This window comes from Marmota monax, unplaced genomic scaffold, assembly GCF_021218885.2.
Source record: "Marmota monax isolate L192 unplaced genomic scaffold, Marmota_monax_Labrador192_F-V1.1 WCK01_AAM20220418_F8-fsc00074, whole genome shotgun sequence".
Taxonomy (NCBI): domain Eukaryota; kingdom Metazoa; phylum Chordata; class Mammalia; order Rodentia; family Sciuridae; genus Marmota; species Marmota monax.
In genome coordinates this window covers 2,350,296-2,375,737 of record NW_026694232.1, presented here as the reverse complement: position 1 = coordinate 2,375,737, position 25,442 = coordinate 2,350,296, and the positions used below count along the sequence as shown (strand labels likewise).

Genomic DNA, 25,442 nt, shown 5'->3' with positions numbered 1-25,442 from the left:
AGCTTTAAATATTTTCACAACTAATATTTCTATGAACTTACAGATACACTGCTTTATAATCTCTTACATAATTGTCTAAAAGAATAACATGGAAGACAAGTGGAAGATTCTAGGGCAACTTGATTAGTGGCCCTTTTGGGTCTCAAATCTACATCTCTGTCCTAAAATACAGTTATTTAGGTTAGAAAAAAGTATCCAACTATGATATATGAGATTTATCAGAGAAATTTCCCTACCCTTGCATCTGGTTTATGGAAACATAAGGGGTAGAATAATATTGGGGGACAAGGCAATTTTAATGATTTGGGACAATAATGCATATATTTTCCCCAGAAGCAGGGTTAGATTTGGCACCTCACAAAAGCATTTTTGCAATCATCAGGGTTAGAAGATGCAATTCCACAAGTGTAGAACTAATTAAATTTAATGAGCACCTAAGAAAATTGAACTTATACAATTTTTGACTATATTAGCAAAGTCTAAAATTTTTACTGACTTCTGAGTAAACTACCAAAATTTTTGGTCAAATACTAGGGGTGACTATCTAGTAGAATTAGCAGTGGTTTTAAAGCAAACAGTCCAGGTTCAAATTTAATTTTTCTACATATTAATTTTCCCAAAGCCTCAGTTTTCTCATCTGTATAAGGGGAAACTAAAACAACCTGACAGGATTGTTACAAGTGTTATTGACAATATGCATATGCAAATGTACAGCAAAGCACCTGGTACAAGTAAATCACCCTTTGTGACAAGAATCATTATTATTATTAGTCTTTTTTTTTTTAAAGAATTTTTTTTAATATTTATTTTTCAATTCTCGGCGGACACAACATCTTTGTTGGTATGTGGTGCTGAGGATCGAACCCCGGGCTGCACGCATGCCGGGCCAGCACGCTACCGCTTGAGCCACATCCCCAGCCCCATTAGTCTTAATATTATTAAATGCAACATGAAATCCAATTTACACTCCCCCCCAGATTGGGAAATGTGTCTTGACCTGCTAATATGTCAAAGATAGTGTTTCTCCTCACCTTAAATGGAAAGAAACCTCAAACCTGAAAGAGCTATTTTTACAAAATCCAAACAGAACATGTACATGAGTTTCTATTTTGATAGTGGCAGACTGAATTTAAGACTAATTACGCTTATAAACTGATCAATCTCTTTTAAAATAAGGGGATACATGTCTAACCAAATTGCATCTGAATATTTTCTGTCACTATGGTATACATGGTTTATTTTAATGTTAATAAAAAGAGAGATTATAAAAGATTAGGCAGAATTTCAGTATGTTAATTTTGTTTCTCTTAAAACTCAGAATTTTATTTTTTATTTCTTTGCTCCTTATAGAAGTGGAAACTTTTAAAATATTAAAGGGATATGTAACTATAAAGCTAACATATGCACTTATTCATAAAAATGTAAAAGGGAATGTATACAATGAGCATCAATGTAAAAATTTTGTGTACAAGCCAGGTCTTCAACCTCCTTTTGGAAATTTTACATTGTGCAGACAATGATCCGTATTCATACATAGATTCTTTTGTGCAAGTGGTGGCTATTAAAAATATTTTTAAAGCATTATGGTAATTCTTAATCACTAGTTATTTTTTTCATAGCCTAAAGAAATCAGAGGCATTGCTGATAGAATTAATGACAAGAGAAACAATGGTGAGATTTTAGTTCCATTCAGACCACCCACATCTCACTAAAAGAAAGAGTACAACCCGAACAAAGTAGTCATTATCCCAATCAAAAACTGAACATAAGGTTTTATTAGTACTTACATAACTAACTCTTATTAAAACACCATGAAAACTGTATAATGAGATCACTGTTATTCTGAAATGCTTGGGGGTTTGGATTTTCATATCTTAAATTTCTAAAATCAAATGTATATACTGAATGTATAGCTAGACACCTGATCACAGGGTTTCTGAGAAATGTGTTTTTTAAATAATTCTGTGTAATGCCATTCCTTGACTAAATAGTTCTAACATTTTTTTAAAACAAAGTTTGGTAGCTTATGTGTTTGAAAACTACTTTAATGGATTGCTTGGTTTGTTTATTCTTAGTTCAAGGCAGAAGCATCTTGACATTTACACTGCTATTTTCCTGCTTTCAGGGATTCTAACAAAAAAAAAAATGCCTTGACCTGGATTAGCTTGAAATGGTCCTCTGAACTTTCACAAGGCCATTTTGGCTATCTCCAAAAGAATGTACTTTATCATAAACCTGTTGCCACATCTTTCATAAGGATACATGTATAGGCACATGGACATAATGTCCCTCAACTTACAAATAGTCTGTGTTCTCTAAGTCACTGATTATAGCCATCTTTGTGTACTCTGATGTAACCTTGGAGAAATAATGTTAGAAATATAGTTACTTAGAGACCCCTGCAGTCTACTTAACCAAGATGTAACTGAAAAAATTCAGATTTTGAAAGAAGAATAGGATGATTTTATAACTTAATCAGTGGATTTCTTTTAGAGGTAACATTTAGACTTTAATTCAGTTTTAATGATGGAGCTTAAGATGTTCACTTTTCTAAAAGTACCATTTCTTCCTGGTACCCATTACTAGACACTGGCTTATGTCTGCTTCCTTCTCAAATTCCTACATCCTTCAATTAGAACCACTGCAATGGTAAACTTTGATGCTTCTCCCCCAAACCACATCAAATATCCTAAACTTTGGTAAAATTCTCTTAAAATTCTGCCTAACCACAGTTGATGCTGCAGAAATGTGTGAGGGTGGGGAGAAAGGGGGATAGGAAGGAAGAGAAATTATTTCTTTCTAATTGCTATCCTTTAAATGTGTAAACATAGTAAATGTGTGATCTTATGCAGATATTCTACCCCAATGCATGAATATGAGTTCATATTGCTATATCTAGGATCCATATATTTGGGCTGCCTATTAACAGAAAACCTTTACTAATCATTTTTGCAGAAAGCAGTTTTGAAATCCCATGGTTTCTAGTCGAACATTTAAAATTTTCAAATCAAAAGTCTCTGTTCCCACTCATTTAAAATGAAGGAGCTGGTAATATTTAACTTTAACGACTATATAGACTGAATGTATCAGTGAATGAAAAAAAGGAAATAATAGATACAACCTCAGCCTCAAGAATGCATGCCTGTAAACCTAATAATTGATGACAAGGCCAGGAATCTTGCTGAAATTTGCTAAAATAAGCTAGGAAGAATACACACACACGATAATATTTCAATCACAAAATGGCTGATGCCAAATTCTAAAACGTAGTTCCAATTTTAAACATTAATACATGTAACAAAATCTGTCTCAGGAAACCAAAATGCTTACAGTGAAATTCCCTGAACACTTTAAAAAATGGATTTTAACCTCTTTTTTTTAAAGTACCTTGATTTATTTTAGAAGCTAGTATATTCAAATAATCTGTTTACTCTTTTTTTTAACTCCATATTTAATTCCATCCCCTCTCTCCAAATTTTTTTTTTTTTTTTTTTTTTTTTTTTACTTTCTGTGGAATATGGAAACCTCTCAAATTAGCAAATGTTTACTAATGGAAAGCAATATATATATATATATATATATATATATATATATATTTAATATTTAAATGAAATATGTACCTCACTATAGTGATTCTGGTGGTAAAGAACCTTTTGTGTCATATAATTTAAAAATATCTCTCCCTAGGCATTGTGGAAAAGAGGCTTTGGAAATGAGAACACTAGATAGTCAGGAATAAAAACAGCATAATGATATATAATTATTTTATTTTGTAATTATGAATTATTATGAATCATCTTCTCACATCTTATTCTCATTTCATCTCACTTTATGTTAATATTAACAGCCTATTGAGATTTTCTGTTTTAGAGATGAGCATCTGGTTCTCATGTACTAATTAGCTTGCAGGTCATCTGAAAGGAAAAGACACATTTTAATGCTCAAATGTCTTCTCACTTTTGTAAATCCCAAGCACAATGCCCTTTCTCCACTATCACTTTTCTTTTTTAAATATTTTTTTAGTTGTTGAACCTTTATTTTATTTATTTATATGTGGTACTGAGAATCGAACCCAGTGCCTCACCCGTAGGAGGCAAGTACTCGTCCACTAAGCCACAACTCCAGCCCCTCCAGTATCACTTTTATATGGCATTCTTAATTCTGAGAGCTATTCTACTGGGAACTAGTAAGATGCTGCCGGCAAAAGGCAATATTAAAACTACATTGTGTGACCAAAGAGCAGAGGCAAGTCAATGAAGAAAGGTGGAGTCTAAACAATGTGCGACAATGGAACATTTCTGTGCAGAAAAAGAAAAATTTTGTATATAAGCCAAAACTTATATACAAAAATAAACTCAAAACTGTTTGTAGACCTAAGTGCAAAACACATAATAATAAAACTTCTCGAACATAGCGTAGGAGAAACTCTAGGTAACCTTGGGTTTGACGATCACTTTCTCAATACAATGCAAAAAAGCATGATGTGTGAAGGGAAAACCAATAAGCTAGATGATGTTAAAACTAAACAAACTTTATATCAGCAAAGATATAAAAATCTCTTTATGAAACATATATCCGATAATAGGATGTTATATCCAAGTTACAGGAAAGATTCTTAAAATTCAACAACCAGAAAACAAACAGCTCAGTTTCAAAAAATGGACAGACTATTGCAACAGATATTTCATTGCTGAAGCTACAGCGATAGAAAATAAGCATATAAAGAGATGCTGCAAATCATGTGTCATAGAGAACTGTAAGTTCAAAAGAACAGACCAATATACACCTATTAAAATAGTGCATTCCCAAACCACTGTCAATACCAAATTTTGGTGAGAATGTGGAGCAACCAAAAGTGTCATTTATTACTGATGAGAATGTAAAATGGTAGAGCCACTTGGGAAGAAATTGGACAGTTTTCTTATGAAGCTAAATATCAGTTGATCATATGATCTAGCATTTGAACTCAGGAAAAGAATGTCAGATATGTATCCCTTTAAAAACAGTAGCAAAAGTTTAGCACAATATCAAAATATTTCACCATAAGTTTTCATCCCTAAAGTTTGTTATATGAATCAGGACATTTCATAATCAACATTTCAAGGCCTGTACAGCTGGGATAAAATGTACTCTGTTATAATATTACTCACAGAAAAAAACAATACCATTTGTTTACTCATTATTAACTCAGGGGCAGCAAATACTTACTTTTCTATGAAAAAATACATGATAAAGTAAATTAAGTCCATACATGTTATTGAAGGGGTAAACAATTTACTAGATGGAAAACTTAGTTTATAGAGCTGTCTTTTATATCTAGTGCAGGTGCCAGGAAAAACAAATGAGGAGAGTTTACTATTTTGTCATATATCAAATATACTCATCTTGTATGATTTTTATTAGCCTCTAAATTTTTCTTAATAAATTAAGAAAATAGAAAAAAATTACTAAATGTATCCCAAAACATAACGTGCCTAATCTGCTAAGGACTTTTTAATAAAGCTGGATTTAATGTGGTTTGATTTTTCTCTTTAGTTCTTATTACATCTACCATCACTGCATTTTATTTAATTACGTTGTTCTTTCTGTTTCCCAATCCTGCACTAGAAGAACCTGTTTAAAAAAAAAAACAGGTGTTTTTAACGAGGTGAATGCTACATCTCTGATGCTTTTAAAGAATGCATGGAGCATACGGTTCCTTTAAAGTATTTTAATAAGTGACTATTTTCCAAAGTCTTACTGGGTCATAGTGTTAGAAGACATTATATAAAGGCTGGGCATGGTGGTAGATACCTGTAATTCCAGCAGCTCAAGAGGCTGAGGCAAGAAGATCTCAAGTTTGAGGTTAGCCTCAAAAATTTAGCGAGGCCCTAAGCAGCTTAGTGAAACTCTGCCTTAAAATGTAAAAAAAAAAAAAAAAAAAAAAAAAAAAAAAAAAAAAGATTAAAAGGACTGGGGACATAGGGTTTAATCCCTAGTACCTACATTTTTTTAAAAAAGGATATTATATAACTATGAATTTTAAATGTAAATTTGAGTTTAAAATCATAAAGAGAAATTATCAAACACCAGAAATATGAAAAGCTTTTTTTTCAATAAAAGGATTTCATTTTACTGTCTCACTTTATAGACATAGAAGTTAAGATGTGGAGAGAGCTTAAATGCTTGTTGGATCACAGAACTTTTGTCCTAAAAGCCAACATCCTAAAAACCTTGTGTTACCCAAATATTCAGATGCTTAAGGCATCCAGACTAGGATGTAATATCCACAGAGCTTTAATTCTGTTTGCTTTTTTCAGTAGCCATATCACATTTGACTGATGCTGAAATTAATGTAAAAATATTCTTAGTTATTTTCTATATGGTTACTGTTAAAGTAAGTTTTCTTAATTTTCTATTTTTACATTTGAACTTTTCTTTGGCAGAGGGATAGCCTTCAAATTGTAGATGTTATGGCCTCATAGTTTTTTTTAAGTGTCGTGTTCACAGAAAATACATATTTTAAAAATTAAAACAACTTAATCTAGGGCAAAAATCAATAAATAAATACATTTGGAAATAAATATCCTACCTATAAAAACCCGGTGGCACCTGCTGCACCAGGAAGCTCTTCTCCATGTCTTGGAGGATGTCATTCAACATCCGAACACGGACAGGAGCTCTCTCCTTGGGATCATTAGCAGGTCGCATTTCATCTGACTGAAAGAGTTCAGCACTCTCCCGCAGTCCTGATGCCAAGGCTAGCAGGTGCTGAGCATTGGGATGATCACCTGTGGAAGATAAATGAGCCATCTCAGAAGAGACATACTCAAAGGAGCAAAGTCAACTTCTGCCATTGTGACTCTAAGTTGTAAACTAGGCAGACCACCAAGATGAAGTGTATTGTCTGTGACAGTTCACTTTTTTTTTCCTGTCACTTCATAAAAAGGAATGTAGGTATTTGAATTTTGCCTATCACAAGGAAAAGATTCCACATCAATTAAACTTTGATAACGTATTCATTTTGCCAAAAGTGTTGTCTAACCTAGTTTTCATAGTCTACTAAATTAAGGTTATTACTACCAGTCATAGTAGCAGTCAATAGATACTGATTGTGGAGAGATTGCTATATTACAGACATTACCTTGAGCACTTACTTAATTATTTTATTTAATATTTACCAAACCTTGCATTGTCAATTCATCTTATTAGAACCTGAGAATGAAGTAAGGTAAGCAAATTTCATAGGTCATCAAGTAAGGTAGTAACAGTCCAGAATTAGAAGCCCAGTTTTTCTGATTCAAGTATTTACACTTACCATGGAGTATTCTCTATTAAGAGAAACTATCCCAGTATAGTGTCAGTTTTGTTTTGATTTGCTTTTGAGAATTGTTTTGATTTCTTTTACTTGTTTTGCAAATTACTGAAAGTTATTCTTATGCTAATGGTGATTACAAGAGGTACACAAGTCACTCCTTTGATTAAGAGAAAAGTAGCAATATAACTGTAATGGACCCTGAACCCTGGAGACAGTCCACCTGACACTCCTTCTTCACCCTATACTATTTGAGTGATATCGATAAAGTTACTGAGCCTCACTGTCTTTAATTATAAAATGAAAGTAATGATAGAACCTACTTTTAGATTTGTTATGAAGATTCAATAATTAATAAATATAAAGGATTTTCCCTACAGGCAAGCAGTTCCCAGCTGATTTGTATTGAGACATCCTTTAAATCTCTTTCTTTTGTCAGGGGCATTCCTTCATTCTCTTCCAGACATTCCACCATATCACTTAGTTTTTAAGTGAAACAAAAGGTGGTGTCATTCTCAGGAGACTCGGGTACAAGTGACTCCAACAAGGTCAGCACATCACAACAGAGGATTATTTCAAGGCAGGGTGATGAATGAATACAGACCGAAAAATCTAAGTTGGCAGTCTGAGAGTGTGACAGTGAGACAGGCAGATGGAGGGATTTGAGGAGGTCTGATGTTGCCTTCATTAGGGAGAGTCCTGGATCAAAAGGACACATCATGTAAGTACTCTTTCCAAGTGAAATCCAAGAGATCACCAGCTCCCCAAACACTTCATGAAAATGCAGATCCTCAGGTCTGCTTAATCTTTCTAGGGGTACAGCCTGGGAATCTCCATTTCAATACGTTACTCCTATTATGCACCTTAAAATTTAAGAAATACTGCAGAAAGGTAATAATAGGTTAAGAAAAGGAAAATAAGTTTAGAAGTAGCACTGATGCATGAAATAGGTGAATCATAGAATAACCAACCTCTGACAAAATAATCTTTATTATTTTTCATTTAAATTTAATGGGGACTGTCAATTTCTTTAGAGTCCAGTGGAGTACTGACACTCAATAATTGTTTACTAAACAAATCCAATAAAGCATGTTTAGAAAAAGTCTAATAATAAAATAAAATTTTGTAAATATATAATCATTTTGTAAAGGATACAATGAGATAAGATACACAGGCTGTGGTATAAGGAGCATTTTCAGAAAATATAATAATTGTTTTTATTATATATGCACAAACCTAGTAAAAGACTTTGGTAGAAGAAAAAAAGGATACCTGAAGCTAATATGTAACTCCCTGTTTACTGAAATTAATATGAGTAAAGTCACTTGTAGGAGTCCACAAAGTTTTGGCCTTTGATATTCTTAAAATACATTTCACATTCATTATCTTGTTTGATTTTACAACAAAACTTGAGGTTGCTGGAGCAAGTATTTTTATTGATTGTGCAAGTGTAATCCCAAATATGTTGCTCAGAGTTATTTTATGAAGATTTTTCTTAAGTTATAATGATTCACCAAAGTTAATATATAGCGAACTTAGAGGGAGTATCTGTACAAGGAATGCATAAGATGAATGACTCACATTCGGAGTACACTGGAATTGAAAGACTGAACAACAGAAAAAACAACTTCGACATCCTTGAGAGTCTTCCATTTAAGAAAGAAAAATCTGTTCTGATCTAACATACTCTACAGAATTGAAGGCATTACTACTGAATCAAGTGAGACAAATTGTACCATTCTACCTTATTTAGCTTTAAATGAATTTATCTTTCATGGTGGAGCAGATTTAGAAAATTGACAGCTTCAGGAACTAGCTAGTTCCAGAAAGAACCCTGACATAGAAACCTGCCACACACAGGTACAGTATGCATTGCCTCAAGGGTTCAAGGTTACAAATTAAAAAGCATCTCTGCTTTCCATGTTCCCTCAATCATTCTGATATATAAATAATTCTCCACATAATTCCTAGTATCCATTTCTCTGGCAATTAGAGCTTGCTTTTTTTTTTCTCCTTTAAACAGGACCCAGAAAGAAATGCCCCCTTCTTCACTGGAGCTTTGGTGATCCAGAAGGACTGATCTTTTGTGCCCCTTGGGACCTGCAGTAGAATGTCCAATTTGTGAGGGAAGACATTGCTGTCTGATGCACTGTCATTTCCCTGACACTGAAACTGTACCAGGAATTTCATTCAACCAACAAGTGATTGCACTGTGTACTTTTATCATAGCATCAAAGCATTTGCAATATTTTTATCCTCATTTGCCTTGTCTCTCTTGTTTTCTTGATTGAAAAGAATCACACATGGTCAGCAAATGTTTTGTCTTTGCATTTTCAGATGCTTGCATAATAACTGTTCTATGGTAGTTATTTATTAAAAATTTTGTTGACAGAATGTTGAATTATAAGATAATGCCTTCTTTGAGATATATTATTATGTTAAACCATGTCCACAAAATCATTCAAGGGGGATGTTTGGTGCATAATGAGCAACAATAAATACTATTTAATTTACTTTCCTCCAACAAATCAATTGTTGGAAAAGAAAAGAAACTTAAAAGAGAAGAGGTAATTTAAGGTAATGAAAAATTAAACTAAATTGAATTAAAATATTCCTTACAAATAAGCTATAAAAACTAACATGTAAAATTTCACTTAAGGCATAGTGAATGTTGAATTCACAGAATTGAAGAGGCTATTAAAAGTTTAAGTTTAATAAAACAATAAGTCCATTCGACCAAAGAAATTGAAGTGGAAACTAGAGATTTGTCCTAGACAGGGTTATTTTTAAGTTATATGTATGGATTCTAAACACTAAGCACTTAATGTTCAAAGACAGATAAAAAGAGGCCAGTGAACATAATTTGTATCAGTGCAGTCTTGAATAAATTACTCAAATACTGTCCTTCAGTATATTTGGGGAAAATGATGGTTCCACTAAACACAGTAAAGGAGTGAATCTAGAGTGTTGGGATCATGAATTTACCTAAACATCAAACTTTTAAGACGAGCTCTTAAAAGTTCTAGGATTTTATCTACACTGAAGCATTGGAAAGAGGTTGTTTTATCTGTAAACAACAATATTCATATCTTACTTTCTTCCCTCAGTCTTCACCCTTCTAGTGGATGGATCTAATTCTTACATAAAACTTTCCTTTCATAGCTTATTATGGAGAGAATGGAGGTGGATATTATAAAAGAGACAATGGACACTGAGATGGATTTTGATATCTGAACAGGTCAACTCAGAAAAGACCTAAAGGTGTATTGGAGGAAACAAATCAGGGAATCCTCTGCCTTCCAGCCAACTTTTATGATTACTGCAGATCGTCCCCTCAAGACAGTGTGGTTCATGAGGCAGCAAGGTACAGTAGGAAAGGCAGATTCAGGCCTAACCTAGGACTTACTAAATGTATACATCTGGCCAAGACACAATGTCTCTCTGAGGCTCAGTTTCTTAATTTATAAATTGGACTTAATCCCTAGCTCAGTTCTGAGCTAGAGTGAGGTGGAAATGTCACAATGCCAGAAGCTTTGTAAAGTGACCTTGATAGTATAGCCTAGGTGCTTCCCTTGACTCAGAAGGTACTCCCAAAGTATCTTTCAAGTGTAGATCAGCAACTTCCTATCCACATATGACTTCCGGATAAGACCTTTACCTGCAGGGCTGACTGCATCCACTGAGTCACCCAGGTTCCCACCTGCCAGGGTCTGGGCCCCGTAGGCACCAACTCTCATCTGAAACACTTCACTGTGTGATGAGTTTCATTGGCATAAACTCCTGTGTATTATGTCTGTTTTACAACTTCTGACAAATTTATACCAGTCCTATTTTAAAGAGTGATTTTACTGTCTATTATTATGGTCTCTTCAGGGCTTTATACTCCAAAAGTTTTGGATTTTAGTTTATTTCTATTTCTCTATCTTTTGGTTCTATTTTGTGGCTGTAGTTTTAAAAATCCACTCGATTTCATTTTAAATTAAGAGTGAAATGTACTGGTCATACCCTAAAACTGCATTTTTATATCAAACAAACACAGCCTTTTTCTTTAAAGTATTTCACAGTACCTATTCTTCTATGGATGAGCTTATCACAGTTTTAAAGGTGCTAACAATTGCACAATCACAGCTTAGACTTCACTGATTTATAGTGACAAGAAAAATTATGATTTATGTTGCACATAATATGGTGGTTAAAAGCAGAATAGGAGATTATTTGGGGAGGAAAATGTATGTTATTTAATATCATCTTCAAAATATCTTGTGGCATCACTAAAGAGAAGAGAAAAAATTGCCAATATGATTTCAGCCAGTGGAATCAACAATCCTTCATTTTTCTACATTTTTCTATTCTTCATGCTGCCTTCTTTAGTATGAATCACACTGTATCACCTTGGCTGGTTAATAAAAGATGTTATACAAGCAAAACTCAGGTAAAGCCTGAAATATGTCAGCTGGTGGAGTATTGATACTCATAGAATCTAACACTGATTTTATAATGCATGTATATACAGGATATTATATACAGAAGACAATGGATAATTTGGCTAAACAATACAATAGAAATGCTTTTTGCAAAAATGCCAGATCAGCAGGTTTAGAAGAATTCAGGTAGCCACTTTCTTTTTAACAAAGTGACAAAAAATATTTCTAAATTTTTAAGATTTTCCAAAAATCTAGATGGCCCCAGCAAATGAAAATTTAGCAAGATTTCAATATACTGCATGACACGGGTTCTACCAGTCTGTCAGCCTGGTGCAGAAAGTGAAATTTGGGCTCTTTCTATCATTCATAGATGTCACTGTGATTTATTTGTGATTAAATGATCTAGTTATTGGCTGCTTTAGAAGAATGAGCCAAAACATTCTTATGAATTACATTTATGTGTAGTTTATTCTTACCATTATCCTCCTGCAGCAGAAATCTGGAATTGTATGTTTAATAATATATGTGAGTTTAATTATGTATTGGCTAAACCAGGAAATAGAAAAAGACCAAAAAAAAAAAAAAAAAGGAGCTGAAACAAAATTAATCAAAATGAGGGCAAGGGTATTTATGTTCTATTACAAGCCAAGATAAAAAGGTTGGTTTTTTTTTTTGTTGTTGTTGTTATTTTCTTGCTAGGGATCAAACCCAGGACCTTGTGCAAAAATATTTTTTATAGAAATAACTTTAAAAGTGTTGCCAGGGAGACAGCGTACGTAGAATAATGGATTATGGTTCTATACTGTCATGGGCAAAGAAATTTATCCTAAAAATACATTTAGAGAGAAAAGTCATCAAACAACAGACCATTACTATAATGTAAGAGTACAAAAAATGATAACTCACTAGCAGCTTTCGATCCCCATACTGTCACATATAAGCAACTAAAAATGAAAAGCAAACTTGAGTGAGCAGGTAAGTAAAGGATGACCACAAAGAGAAGCTGACTGTGAGACAGAAGATAAATAAAAGAAGTAGGTTCCAAGGAGAACAAAAGGAACAGGGATCCTAGAATAATAATTAAGGGATGGTATGTGATAAAAATATGAGAAATGGTGTTGAAGAAAAACTTCCTTCCAGATGCAAATATAGACAATGTGGATAAAAAACAGATTCTCTTACAGATCCAATAGTCTCAAGTCCTTTTTTCTAAATTAGGTGTGGATTACCAACAAAGGCAATACAATTCTTAATAGAGCTGTACAGTTAGAATTCATACAAAATTATATTGAACATCAAGACTAAATTTGTTGTTAGAAATACTTTATCAGATTTCTTCATTAATCCAAGCAAGAAAGTTAAGATACTTCTCAGAGAATGCTTTGAAATACTTGTGACCTAAGAAGGTCAGTTTTCAAAATGCCAGTTCTGGTCCCAATGGCTACCCATCTAGCAGGATTCAGAATTCCCATGGGAACAAAGTCTTTCTTGAAGTTGTTTGGATTTCTAACAGAGTGCCTTGGGCTTCTTAGGGAGTTCAGAGCACAAGGTAAGCAGTGTACAGATCCCTCACTATCCATAGGACTGTGTAGAGTTGGAATTTGTGGTAATTAAAACCAAGATTGGAGACATGCAATTTGTATAGCATAGAACTTTGTTTTACCAGTTGGGAAATTCATTCTATATTACTCAAAAAGAAGATTAAATACAGTAGATGTGTCTATATCACTTGTGATTGTAGGAGTTAACAGTGACACTTAAAAGTTGAAACTACAAACAGACACAAAATGCTTGTCTTAGTGGTAGGATCACTTTGAAATATGTCCCTTCTAAAATAAAGTTATTGGCATTAATGAACTATCAGAGATAATAAAAAAAGAAAAAATCAGATCAAATCAGCATTGTAAGTTATTCAAAGAACAGGAGGAAATGCTGCCAATAACTATTTTACATTTAGTGAGAGAATCAGGAGGTGGCAACAAGCCATAGAATTCAAAATTATGTTTCTTGCTAAGTCTGGCTTGCACTAAGTAAATGTATACAGAGTTAGATCAAATAAAAATTTATTTTCCTTTATTTGGTCATATACATTTTTATAATAATGCTAAATAATTAACATTCAGAATTTTGAAAAAGAAAAATAGCAAATATTAAACAAAAAGCATCAGAACTCTACAGTTATTATCTAAAGTGTTGGTTTTTGCTTAAAAAGCAGAGAAAGTGGGAAATAGTGAACTAAGATCACTTCTTAGTCTGCTTCAGGTTCGAGGGTATGGTTATACTTTAATTTTTTTCTTGATGCTTCCCTCTGACCCCACAAACCAGTCCCAGTGCATTTCTGTGCAAACTTTTCTTTGTCACAAATATATCTGAAGTGTGTCAGTTACCTTTTCAGTTACTATTTATTCTCTATCTTCATAAACCCATATAAATATTCATTTTATATTATGTGTTTGGCATTGACCAAATATTAAGAGCCAAGGTCACTCGTCAAAATGAGCTTCCAAGAATGACACAATAAATCAACTCAAACAAATTATTCACTGGTAAATTATCCTTCTTTCGGGTGGTTGTGAGAGCAGTGGAGAATGGTCTGCTGCTACTGTAAACTAGTGTAATAAATAAACAAGATGGCCGGTTGTCAAGGGCTAAAAATTACACTGTTGAAAATGCAATTGGGTTTCAGAGACCTTCATACTTATACTCTTTGCAGGAAGGAGAAACAGTATTTCATAGTTCAGCCCTTCAAGGTCACTTTTTTTTTTCCTACTGTAATTTACAACTTAAGACTAATCACTGCTAACTGTCATAACAAACTAAAAAATATATCAACAACTTAAGTTTGTATTAAGCAGTAAAATTATATTCCAGTTAACACAATATGAAAACTCTTTTTAGATAATGACATTATCTATCATTGTAGACAAAAATGAAATATTAATTTAGGTGTTGGTAAATCCTGTCCATTATTCACAATTAGTACTTTAAAGTATTCTATTTTAGAAACAAAGTCATTACCAATATAATAAAAATAGAACAGGTGCCTACAATTTATCTAACATTTAAGTAATGTTTGACCATGATAATTTTAATTCGGTAGTGATAAACTAAAAAAATGTATCCTTTAAAGGGGATAAGCCATATGACTTTGATCAAATATTCATTCATATCCAGGACATGGTAAAAGGAATTTTTTGAACCTATTATCTATTTCATTTTGTTTCAGTTTGCTTTTATTTTTTAAGATGGGTGCATCTCAAAGACTGGCCACATTTTCTGAGTGAAAGTGACAGAGAGACCCAAGGAATTTCACATCAAAAGAAAACAAAACACAGAAGGAACCAAAGGAAGAGCTCTTCACCTGCAGCAGAAGCAGTCTGTTAAAACAGCAAGAAGCCAAAGGGCTCCTGCTCATCCAACCCAGAACGTGCATTTCAGGCAGAGCCTCATCTGTACAAAGCAGTGCCGGACCTGGGGAGGGAATCTTTGGAGAAAAACTGAAGTCTTGCTTTTTAGTTTTGTCTTTTTCCTCCCATAATGACATGTTCTTGAATATAACTACTGAAGAAAAGCTTATCAACGTGGCCTCTTCTCAGGATATTTACTTTTTTGTTTGGGTCAAAACCTGGCTTTTGCCTATTGACAATGTCCTCTCAGATCTCAATTTCTCCCATGCCCTTCCTACCACAGGCCCTGGGAGGATATTCTGAGTCATTTCTAAGTTACTGCTCACAGTCGCTCCCTCTTCCACCACTTCTGTCTTAATTCTTGGCAATTTCAATGTCCATGTTGACATATTCTGGTCTTCATTTGCATTAGCCAGTTTAGCTTTCACGACCACTTGCCACATTTCCCATGGTCCCACGCTGGCCTCGACGCTGTCATTGCCAATATCCATACTCTCCTTTTCCAGGGTCCCATTTGCTGACCACCCTTCCTATCTTACTAGAATCAGTTCTTTGAATTGCCCAATACCTGATACGGGCTCTTCTTCCTCCTCCCTGTCCTCACTCCTGCATAGACTCACTTTATTCTACCCTGTTATGATACACCACAAGAAACACTCCTTTGCATACAGTCTCAGTTGGATCTAACTAGTTTACTGTCCTTTTAGAAAAACCCTGGTTAAAGCTAAACCTCTTGGCTTTATGCCTATGATGGGTTTCAGGACACATTATCCCAAAGTTTGGCACCTTGACATTTGAGGAAATATCAAAAACAAGAAGGTCTCTCTGATCGTCTCCTACCACTTTCCCCCGAAGCAGGCCATAAAAGAATTCTCTGACCGTCCTATGAAGTAGGTTGTAAAACTTTCCAATCGGAGATGCCTTGCCTGTATCTGGAGGAAGAAACATTCTTATCCCTGAAGAGACAGGAATGCAGAGAATAATCTGAACAAACAGATCAGATCATTGGTAACCACCCACCCCCACAGTTCATTACCACGAGGCCATAACTTTCTGTACTACAATCACGATCCTATACAACTGTCTATTTTTCATTAAAATTAGCTTAAAAATATAAATATTTCCCTCTTTCTTTGGACCTTCATTTCTGAAGGCTCTTCTGTCATTTAATATAATATATAATAATATAATATTATTATATTAAATAAATCTGCTGGCTTTGTTCTTGTCAATCTGTCTTTCAACAACTATCAACATGGTGATGAGTTAAGAAAGAAATATTTTATCCTTTACACCTTCATCTTCATCTGAAGGCTAGAAGAAATGTATACTTATGCTGAATTACATTTATGATTACAGATTTCTTTGGGGGATTTGTTTTGTTTTATTTTTGGTCCTGGGGATTGATTGCAAGGATACTTTACCAACAAGCAACATCCCTGCCAGCATTTTTAATGTTTTTTTGTATGGAGAGAGGGTTTCATTAAGTTTCTTAGGGCCTTGCTAAGTTGCTTAGGCTGGCCTCCAATGGATCATCCTCCTGCCTCAGCCTTCTGAATAGCTAGGATTACAGGTATGCTCTACCACACCTGGCTATATATTTCTTTAAATATCTATTTCTTCTGGACCCTTAGTGTGCCCAATAAACTTGTCACATTTTTATAGTTCATTATTCTCCCACTCCCTTACAGAGCAATTTTACTGCTCTTTTAGACTGTAGAGACTTAGCAAGAGCTGCCCCCACCCCATAAAACCATCTACAATAAGCTTTGTGTTTCTGCACATGGCTGTGGATGTACTACTGTGTTCTTGCTTTGGGCTGAATGGTTATGTTCCCCCTGAGTTCATATGTTGAAATCCTAACACCCAATCTTAAGAGGTTGCGTGTTTGGGACAATGATTTGATCATGAGGGAGGCTAGAACCCTCAAAAATAAGATTAATGCTCTTATAAGAGAAGCCAAAGACAGCTACCACACCTCTTCTGCCAGGTGAGGTTATAGAGCAAAATGATACCTGTATTGCTTTGCCTTCATCTTGGACTTCCAGCCTCCAGAACTGAGAGTGATGACATTTCTGCTGTTATAATTTACCAAATCTAAGGGACTTTGTTATAGCACCCTAAAGGGACTAAGACAGTTCTTAATTGAATCAAAGTCCTTTAAACTTATGCTTCCCCTTTTCAAGAAAATAAGTCCAGAAATTCTCGTTTTCTCTCTGGTTTGAACAAATTTTACCTACCCATTGTATCATTGTCATCAAAGTGAAAATTTGATAAACTTCCTTGGCTCTATAATTCTTAATAATTACATCACTTGCATCAATTTATTCCTACCCATTCTCCATTGAATCCCTTTTATCAAGCTTTGCTTATACCATCACCACCACTACCCAAAACAACAAAAAGGCATGAAAATGTCTGCTTGTTCTGATATCCCCAATGACCTCCAAATTGCTAAATACAGTAGTAAATTCTGACTTCATATCATTTAGCCAATCAGTAGCATCTTCCATGGTCCATTACTCCCTCTTCTTCTTCTTCTTCTTTTTTTTTTTTTTAATTATGGGGCTTTGGGATTTCACGTTCACTTTTTTTTTCTCTTATTCTTTGGTTATTCCTTCATGATCTCCTCTTATTGTACCTCTTCTCCCAATTTCTAAATCCAAGCATTCCACAGACATCTTAGACCTTCATTCAAATTCTTAACAACTCAGTTAGGACATCTCCCAAATTGACACTCCCCATTTAGATCTCTCCTTGGTACTCTGGATACAGATGAGATAGGGATTTGGAGATAAAAGTAGAGAAACTGTCTCAAAGGAAACATCCATAAACCTCTAAAAGGCAGAAAACACCAAGACTCATTGAGTGGCAGGAAATGCCCATGACTGTTGCACTTCTGAGTAACCCAACCCACACCCTTTGTCTTTACCCTTAACCAATGTCTTCACCTGCAAAAAATAAGAGGGCAATGTGCAAGCCCAGGAAAAACTGGCGTGAAATTGTGTACTTCCACACTGAGTCCAACTTTAGTCCAGCCCCTAACACTCCGTACCAACTGGTTCTGTTTTCTCCCTCTAGGGATGGTCCACATTCTCCTTTGAATGTGCCCCTGCTTTCCTAAATAAATCTCTGTCCATGTCTCTGGCTTGTGTGGAAATTCTTTTCCATCAGGGTATTCCAAGAACTCCCTGTTCCCTGAGTCAAGTTCCCCTTCTCTCCAGGAACTCATTGAACCTTTCTTCAAAGACATCTTTTCTCCTGTGACACAACTGCTAAGTTTTAGTATAACATTCATTTTGAAAATGCAAGTTTGATCAAAAGATATTGATTGATATTAGGGCAAAATTTCAGCATAATGGTAATTTCAAATTTGCTTTTTTTTTAAAAAAAATTCTGCCTCTTTTTTTTATTATAGAAAACTATCTATATATGAATGCATGTTTCTTTGAAGCGGGAATTTTAATTGTTTTTTGGCTGTATTTAGCTTCTGTATTTTGTTTTAAGTTGGTTTTTATTTTATTAAATTAATAAATAAGGAATTCAAGAGATCCTGTGATGTCCATAATGATTATATGAAAAAAAACTCTGTATATATTTAACTTTATGAAATGAAAAATCATAATTCATATGTTGAAAGTGGTCCTTAACCAAAAACTAAATTAATAATATAATTCTAATGATGAACAATAGGTCCTTTTTGAGCTTCAGTATTAGCCTACTTTACCAAAAATGTTCATATAGCAATTATAATGTGAAATATTAGGTCTAGTTATAGATTTTTAGAAATAAACTCAGTTGTTTAAAAATGATAGCATTTAGCATTTAAAATACTATTGCTAATACTTTTGTTTTTGCTGGCTTTATTGCTTTAACCTTTCTTAAATATAATTTTTCATGTCTTTATTACTAAGATATTATACATTTATCAAAGAAAATTTAGACTCAGAAAACAACTTTATCATTTATAATTCTATTATATGATAACATTTTGAAGTCTGCTCTTTGGGTCTCCTTAACCTGCATAATAGCTACTCCTTTTTAGATGGACGGTATTTACATAATGTAAATAATGACCTCCTCTTTTTATTCTCTGAAAGCTTAAAGTATCATTTGCAATTTTCTACAGGATGAAAACGAAAACCAAAGAAAAAGCGAAATAATCAACAGAATAAATAAAATAGATGTTCTAAAATATATTCTTGCAGAAAAGTTATTATTCACAGAACTATTTGGTCTCTTATTTATACCTGTTCTGTTCTTACTTTGCAAAATGTCATATGCATAGCTATCCAGTTTTTAAACCCAAAATATTCTAGATAGCAAATCTGAAGTGTGGGAGATAGAGTTACTGCTATAGGTATCCACACTGGAGACTGTCAGATAAAAGCAGGAAAGAACACCACTACATGAAGACTGACTTAAGTATACAAAATGCAGAGCAGTATGAGGACCATGAGGGACACAAACAGACCTATGGCTCTATTGCTCCTGAAGTCATAGTTTTTCAGCCACTCTAGTAAAGAATCTTTATGAACTATTGAAGGAAAAAATAATTGTTGGAGAATTTTCTGAGTAAAATGGCAATCCAGGTAGTTAAGGAAAAAATAAAAAGTACTAAATTTCTAGTTACTGGAAATCTCTGACTCTAGAATGATTTGTTTTTCAGAGATAACCACTTAAGCACTGTAGTTGGAATATTGGCTTTTGCATTGAGAAGTAGTTGTCTACAAATGACTCACTAAAGATCTGATAGGAAGATGTGTGACTCAAGACAAAGAGTGAAATTTTTAATTATAATATTGCCCTTTGTTGTGTGGTTAATGAAGAGAAATAGGAACCTAATGGAAAGATTCATATACAGAAATAGAGGAAGTGGGAGTAATTATTAGGGTGGGGTCAGAATTCTGCAGAGAGATCCATATTCAAACATGAACGGACTGAATTGAGTCTGTGGAAATACTTCTCTGGATGTCTCCTTATCATCTTTGACCTGAGCCAACATTTCAGTCAAATGGAATGGGGCTCATACTCCATAGAAACCAATCCCAAAGGAGAAATTTCTGGGGCATCATTGTTTGGAATGACTAGGTGTTTGGCACAATGTTGAAAAAAAAAATAGATCAGATCTCTGAACTATATTATCTCATATGTAACTGGTAAATAATGACAGAAACAGAATTATAAATCTCTTTGATTAAAGAAAGCAGGGAGACCAAGATTTAAACTCTTCTGTTCACACTAGGCACATTTCATTTGTGTTGACATATCAGTTAAAATTCTTCCAGGCTCTTCTCATGATAAGTCTCCATAGGAAGGGAGGGACACCATTGCCATAGCTAATGAGATAGTAGGTGACTTCATTTATTCCTTGTTGAAAATTAGTTGAATAATTTTTCATTTTCTAAAATTATTATAATTTAAAGAAAAATTACCTTTAAGGCTGTTTTGAACTTCTAAAGCTATATCAAGAGCATTAAAGGGCAGAACTGGTTCATTGGCAATTTGCAAAATCACTTCTCCTGAGAGCTGAAATGGAAAAGAAAAAAATAATTAGCATTTGGTAATTAAGAGTTTGCTTGTTTTTTATTATTATTATTTCATGTATTTTATACATCTAGAGTATAAAAACACAGAAGGAAAATTAGAATTTTATAAAATCTCTATTTTCTTAAACCCCCTTTTATATAAACATAACGGTTTGTTCCTTTTCTTTTTGAGCTAAACTATTATGAAGTATCTTCTCTAGTTGAAGGATCCTTAACCAGGTTTAAAATATTTAATATATTCCTTATACAATAGTTTGGATCACTATCACACGAACAGTTGAGATCCACAGTCTGCTTATCAGACTAATTAAAACTCCAGACAGAATTAATGCTCAATTTATTTCATTTAAAATATAATTCAATATAAAGCATTCCTTTAATATTTTAGGGACTATTTTCCTTAATGTTTTACTCTTCCTAACCATGTTTCCAAATGTCAAAACCAAATCTATTTATATATTTTTCAGATCAGTATTTAAATTTTAAAAATGAATAAAATTTCAAACGGCATTCCCAAAGCTCATATCTGGAGTTCATGTACATGCATATTCTACCAACAACCCATCTGAACTTGTATTTGAAAACCAACATATGCACCACAGCTGAACCAGATCTGTTTAATAGACTCAACAAGTCATATGTGCTCAAACACACATCTCAAAGGACTGCAAGGCTGGCAGCAAATGTCATTGTTCTCTCTCCCTCTCTCGAATAACTGATATTTAATATTTACCTATGCTTAAGAAATGTCCCTATATCTTTTAAAACTCTGAATCCAGCGCCCAGGGAATGACTTGTGTTGAGATTATTAATGTACTATGAAATGTGAGTAGTGAATGAAGACATTGTGTTGTGAAACTACACAGGGAAATCAGCACACAACCTTGAGACAGTAAGGAACACATAGAAGATATAAACTTATAAGGAAAATAGAATTTTATAATTCAAATATATATATATATATATATATATATACATATTCAACAAGAAACAAATTTCATTTAACATTTAAAATTATATTTCTCAATTGTTCGTAAAATTCATATCATGATAAAAATATAATTCAATTTGATTTGGGAAAATGTGTTTTCTAGAAACAAATAAAAGAAAGAAGCACCTTTGATTCACCTTCATTCCTTTGAGGTATGTTTCCCTGCAAATGTAGTAGACATCCTCAATGACTGGGATGTCTTTGCAGAGTTTTCTCCCCAGCATAGTGATCACAAATATTCTGGGAAACTGCTGGCATGGATCATGCTGCGCTACAGGCAAGGAGAATTGTCTGCAATAGGTTGATAGGAATCCTCTTTCTATTCCACCCACCCCATCCAAATTGTGTAAGGGACACTGATATTTGGAAATAAATTATTTGTAAAAAGAAATTTTTAAAGAAGATTAAGAAGCATTATGGTTTCCTTTTCCAATTTGCACTGGATAATAGAAACTACAGAACAGACAAGTTTTGTTTACACTTTTGGAATCTGAAAACCACACATTACAGAACATTAAAATGAAAGAAGGCGGAAGGAGGAGAAAGGCGACCTTGTGTGCTGCTAGAGAGACTTGTTTTGTTATTTTTTTTAAAATTCATTTGGCAGCTCCTATAGCTGGAATTTAAGCCAACCACCTTTCTATTTCTTTCAATAAGAACCTGGCAATAAGAAGTGGGACTTCCTAGGCACCTGGCCCATGATAAAATGCTTAGACTAAATCAGCCTATTTGCAGTTTCATAAGCACGAGGGAAATTTGTACACCCCTGTCACCATGTGAGAAGAGATGAGCCAAGCTGCACACTTTCTTCACTCACTCTGGAATTCAGTATTTCTTGGGCATACCAGGGAAACCTCCCCTTATGTTTATGGAAGACCTTATTCTTTTCCAAGTGCTTTATACTTATCTCATTGCATTATGCTGACAATCTTAGAGGCCGGTAATGAGAGAATTAATATCTTATGCTAAAAACATTGAGATCAACAATGCAGGAGGCTGAGGTAGGAAGATTGTTGCAAGTTCAGAGCTGGCCTCAGCCACTTAACAAGACCCTAAGTGAAACCCTGTCTCAAAATAAAAATATAAAATGGGCTGTGGACAGAGCTCAGTAGAAACCCTGGGTTCAATCCCAAGTAAATAAATAAATTAATAGAAAAATAATAATAAAACAAAACCCAAATATTGATAATCAAAATTTACTGAGCATATACTAGATATCTCTGATACTTTTCAAAAGTTTAGACATTTTCAATCATTATTCTTTAATTTCACAACAGCTCAGCAAGGCAAGCATTTTACATTCATGTCATAGAAATAAAACTGAAGATTGTAAAGATTAGGTAACTTTCTCAAGTCATTCCCCAAGTCTGACTGATTTGAAGGTCTATGCTGTTGGTTTTACTGTAGCATAAAATGTATAGTGGGATCCAGCAGAAGTCCCTCAGCTGGTTGTTTGTAAAAAACTACAACTACCATATTTCACCTCACAATCATTGCCACTACATAATCGTCGCATTCTGTTTTTTCATCCAAACATTGGTTTATAACCTTTCATTATGTGGTTGTTGCATACTATAATTCTGTATATGAGGTAAACAGAGCTGCGAAGTATTCATCAGTGGCACATGGATGAGCATTTGTCTTCTCACTCACTGAAAGCACGAAGCCAACAATTCTCAGTTCATGCACATTGTCAGTAGCTTTCCGAAAGCCCACTTACAGGGTTTATTCAGAGTGCTGCAGTATTAATGGCAAACACATCTTGTGTGAGTGGTGCAGAGGACAGCACATCACACAATGAAACCAATGATAGGAAATGAAATGGGCCAAAGCAGTAGAGAATCTTCTAACAGAAGATGAAAGTTTCTAAGTTTATACTTAGCAACACTGTAGTACATTTTCTCAGTTTGACTATCATTCACAAATCAATAACATCTAATCTGTTACCATTTTTCCCCCCAGGGTGGAAAAATGTTTGCTAATCACAGAGAAACAATATGTGTTGATTTGGATTATTCGATTTTAATGTATATTCACGGGAATTTTATGTATTCTAATCTCACAACAAAGACAATTTAGTAATAAAGATTTTCAAGTAATACTGGCACAGTTGTTTTCAAAAGCTTTACGTATTGGTGGTCCCCCATTTTCTTTCAAAACAATTTTCCATAATCATCTGCAATGATTATGTGGTTAAATACAGTGGATCTGGCTCCTTTACTTCTTCTCCACTGTTCTTTCTACTATACAACCATCTTTTCTAATATATATATATATAAAATATATATTTATATATATATATAATATATATTTATATATAATATATATATAATATATATTTATATATATATTTGTAATATTGGCCAGTTATCTATACTATATACTATCTTATCTTAACCCCTTAATGATTATGTTATTTAGATCTCCATGTGTAGTGTTTGATATTTTCTTTCAAATACAGGTATGAGAAACTCAGTCTCCAATTCATATGTGAATGGAGGTGGGGGTGCTTTGAGAAGTCATGACAATTAGATCAGTTCCTGAGGATGGGTCCCCGTGATGAAATTAGTGACTGTAAGAGGAGAAAGAGACCCAAGCTTGCACCCTATTCAGCTCTTTCACAATGTGGTGGTGTGATGTCTTCCACCATGCTGTGACAGCAAAAAGGCCTTCACCAGGTGCTAGCACCTTGATATTGGACTTGGGCTTTTAGAACTGTGAGCTGAATAAGCTTCTACTGTTCATAAATTACCCAGTGTGCAATATTCCAATGACACAAAGTGGACTAAGACACTGCTGCACACTTCATCAGCAAAGAGTGATTCAACCACTGTGAAATTCCATTATTATAACTTTACAAGGACAAACTATGCCTCATGACCCTGGTGTTCTTCCTTCTATACACCTCTTAGACCATTTTACTCCTGGTCAAAAGATGAAGAAAAAATGAATTGGAAAGAAAAAAATTATTATGCAGAACAAAAATATTTTAAATTATAAAATAAATTAATGATCACCACATTGCAAAGGCATTCCTTTATTACTAAATAATATTGACCCTAGTGGTCTCATTGAGGTTGGGCAAGGTCTGATTGTCAAAAAATTATTAATTACACATCAAGTCTTTTAGATTTTAAGGGTAATAATGGAAAATTATAGTTATCTCAAATAAAGTTTGCTTTTTCTCCAACCTGATACAATTTTAGTTGTATTTAAAGGTTCTTAAGAGTATTTTAGGAAAATTTTACACAGGAAAAGCTTCATTTTGGGGGAAAATATTATATACACTCACACACAGATGTAGCATACATTTTAGACTTTTTCTTAAATTTAGTAAAGAATAATAATAACCTCTTTCATTTTGCCTTTTGGGATGTGCTTATTTACTCTGACTCTGTCACAAATCTTTCTCTTACTCACTAGAACAGTTTGGAGGGGAAAAAAAGAGAAATCTTTATTTTCTAAACTGTGAATATCTAGAAAATAGGGCTATTTTTCTACCCTTAATTATTGTAGCCCATTGCTCAGCATGGTGACTGTATTTGCAGTAAATGCTTCGAATGGATTTATTAGTCAAGGCACAAACAATGTAGTTGGATATAAATAGGTTCACTAAAGCAATAACAATACCAAGGCTCTATAATGTAATTTTTCTTTAGTTGCAGGCCAAGAAACTCATTGAACATTGTGTGGTTTGTTTCATTTTTATAAATTCATAGTAAAGTAAGCAGAGTTCATATCTCATACATGAGCTGTAAGTTAAAACTATCATTGTGG

General features: G+C 33.8%; 1 protein-coding gene across 8 annotated transcripts in view; it reads right to left on the bottom strand.

Moving 5' to 3' along the window:
* The window catches only part of Naaladl2 (N-acetylated alpha-linked acidic dipeptidase like 2), a 1,254,678-nt gene that overhangs the window by 32,863 nt on the left and 1,196,373 nt on the right, over nucleotides 1-25,442 (bottom strand). For 7 of the 8 annotated variants that reach the window (XM_058586183.1, XM_058586185.1, XM_058586184.1 and 4 more), the window contains 2 exons: nucleotides 20,561-20,654; nucleotides 6,572-6,770 (listed from right to left, as the gene is read on the bottom strand). In XM_058586183.1, coding sequence (XP_058442166.1) covers nucleotides 6,572-6,770; nucleotides 20,561-20,654 — 293 coding nt within the window. The remainder of the gene's footprint in view (nucleotides 1-6,571; nucleotides 6,771-20,560; nucleotides 20,655-25,442) is intronic. The other variant, XM_058586187.1, reaches the window with a different exon arrangement.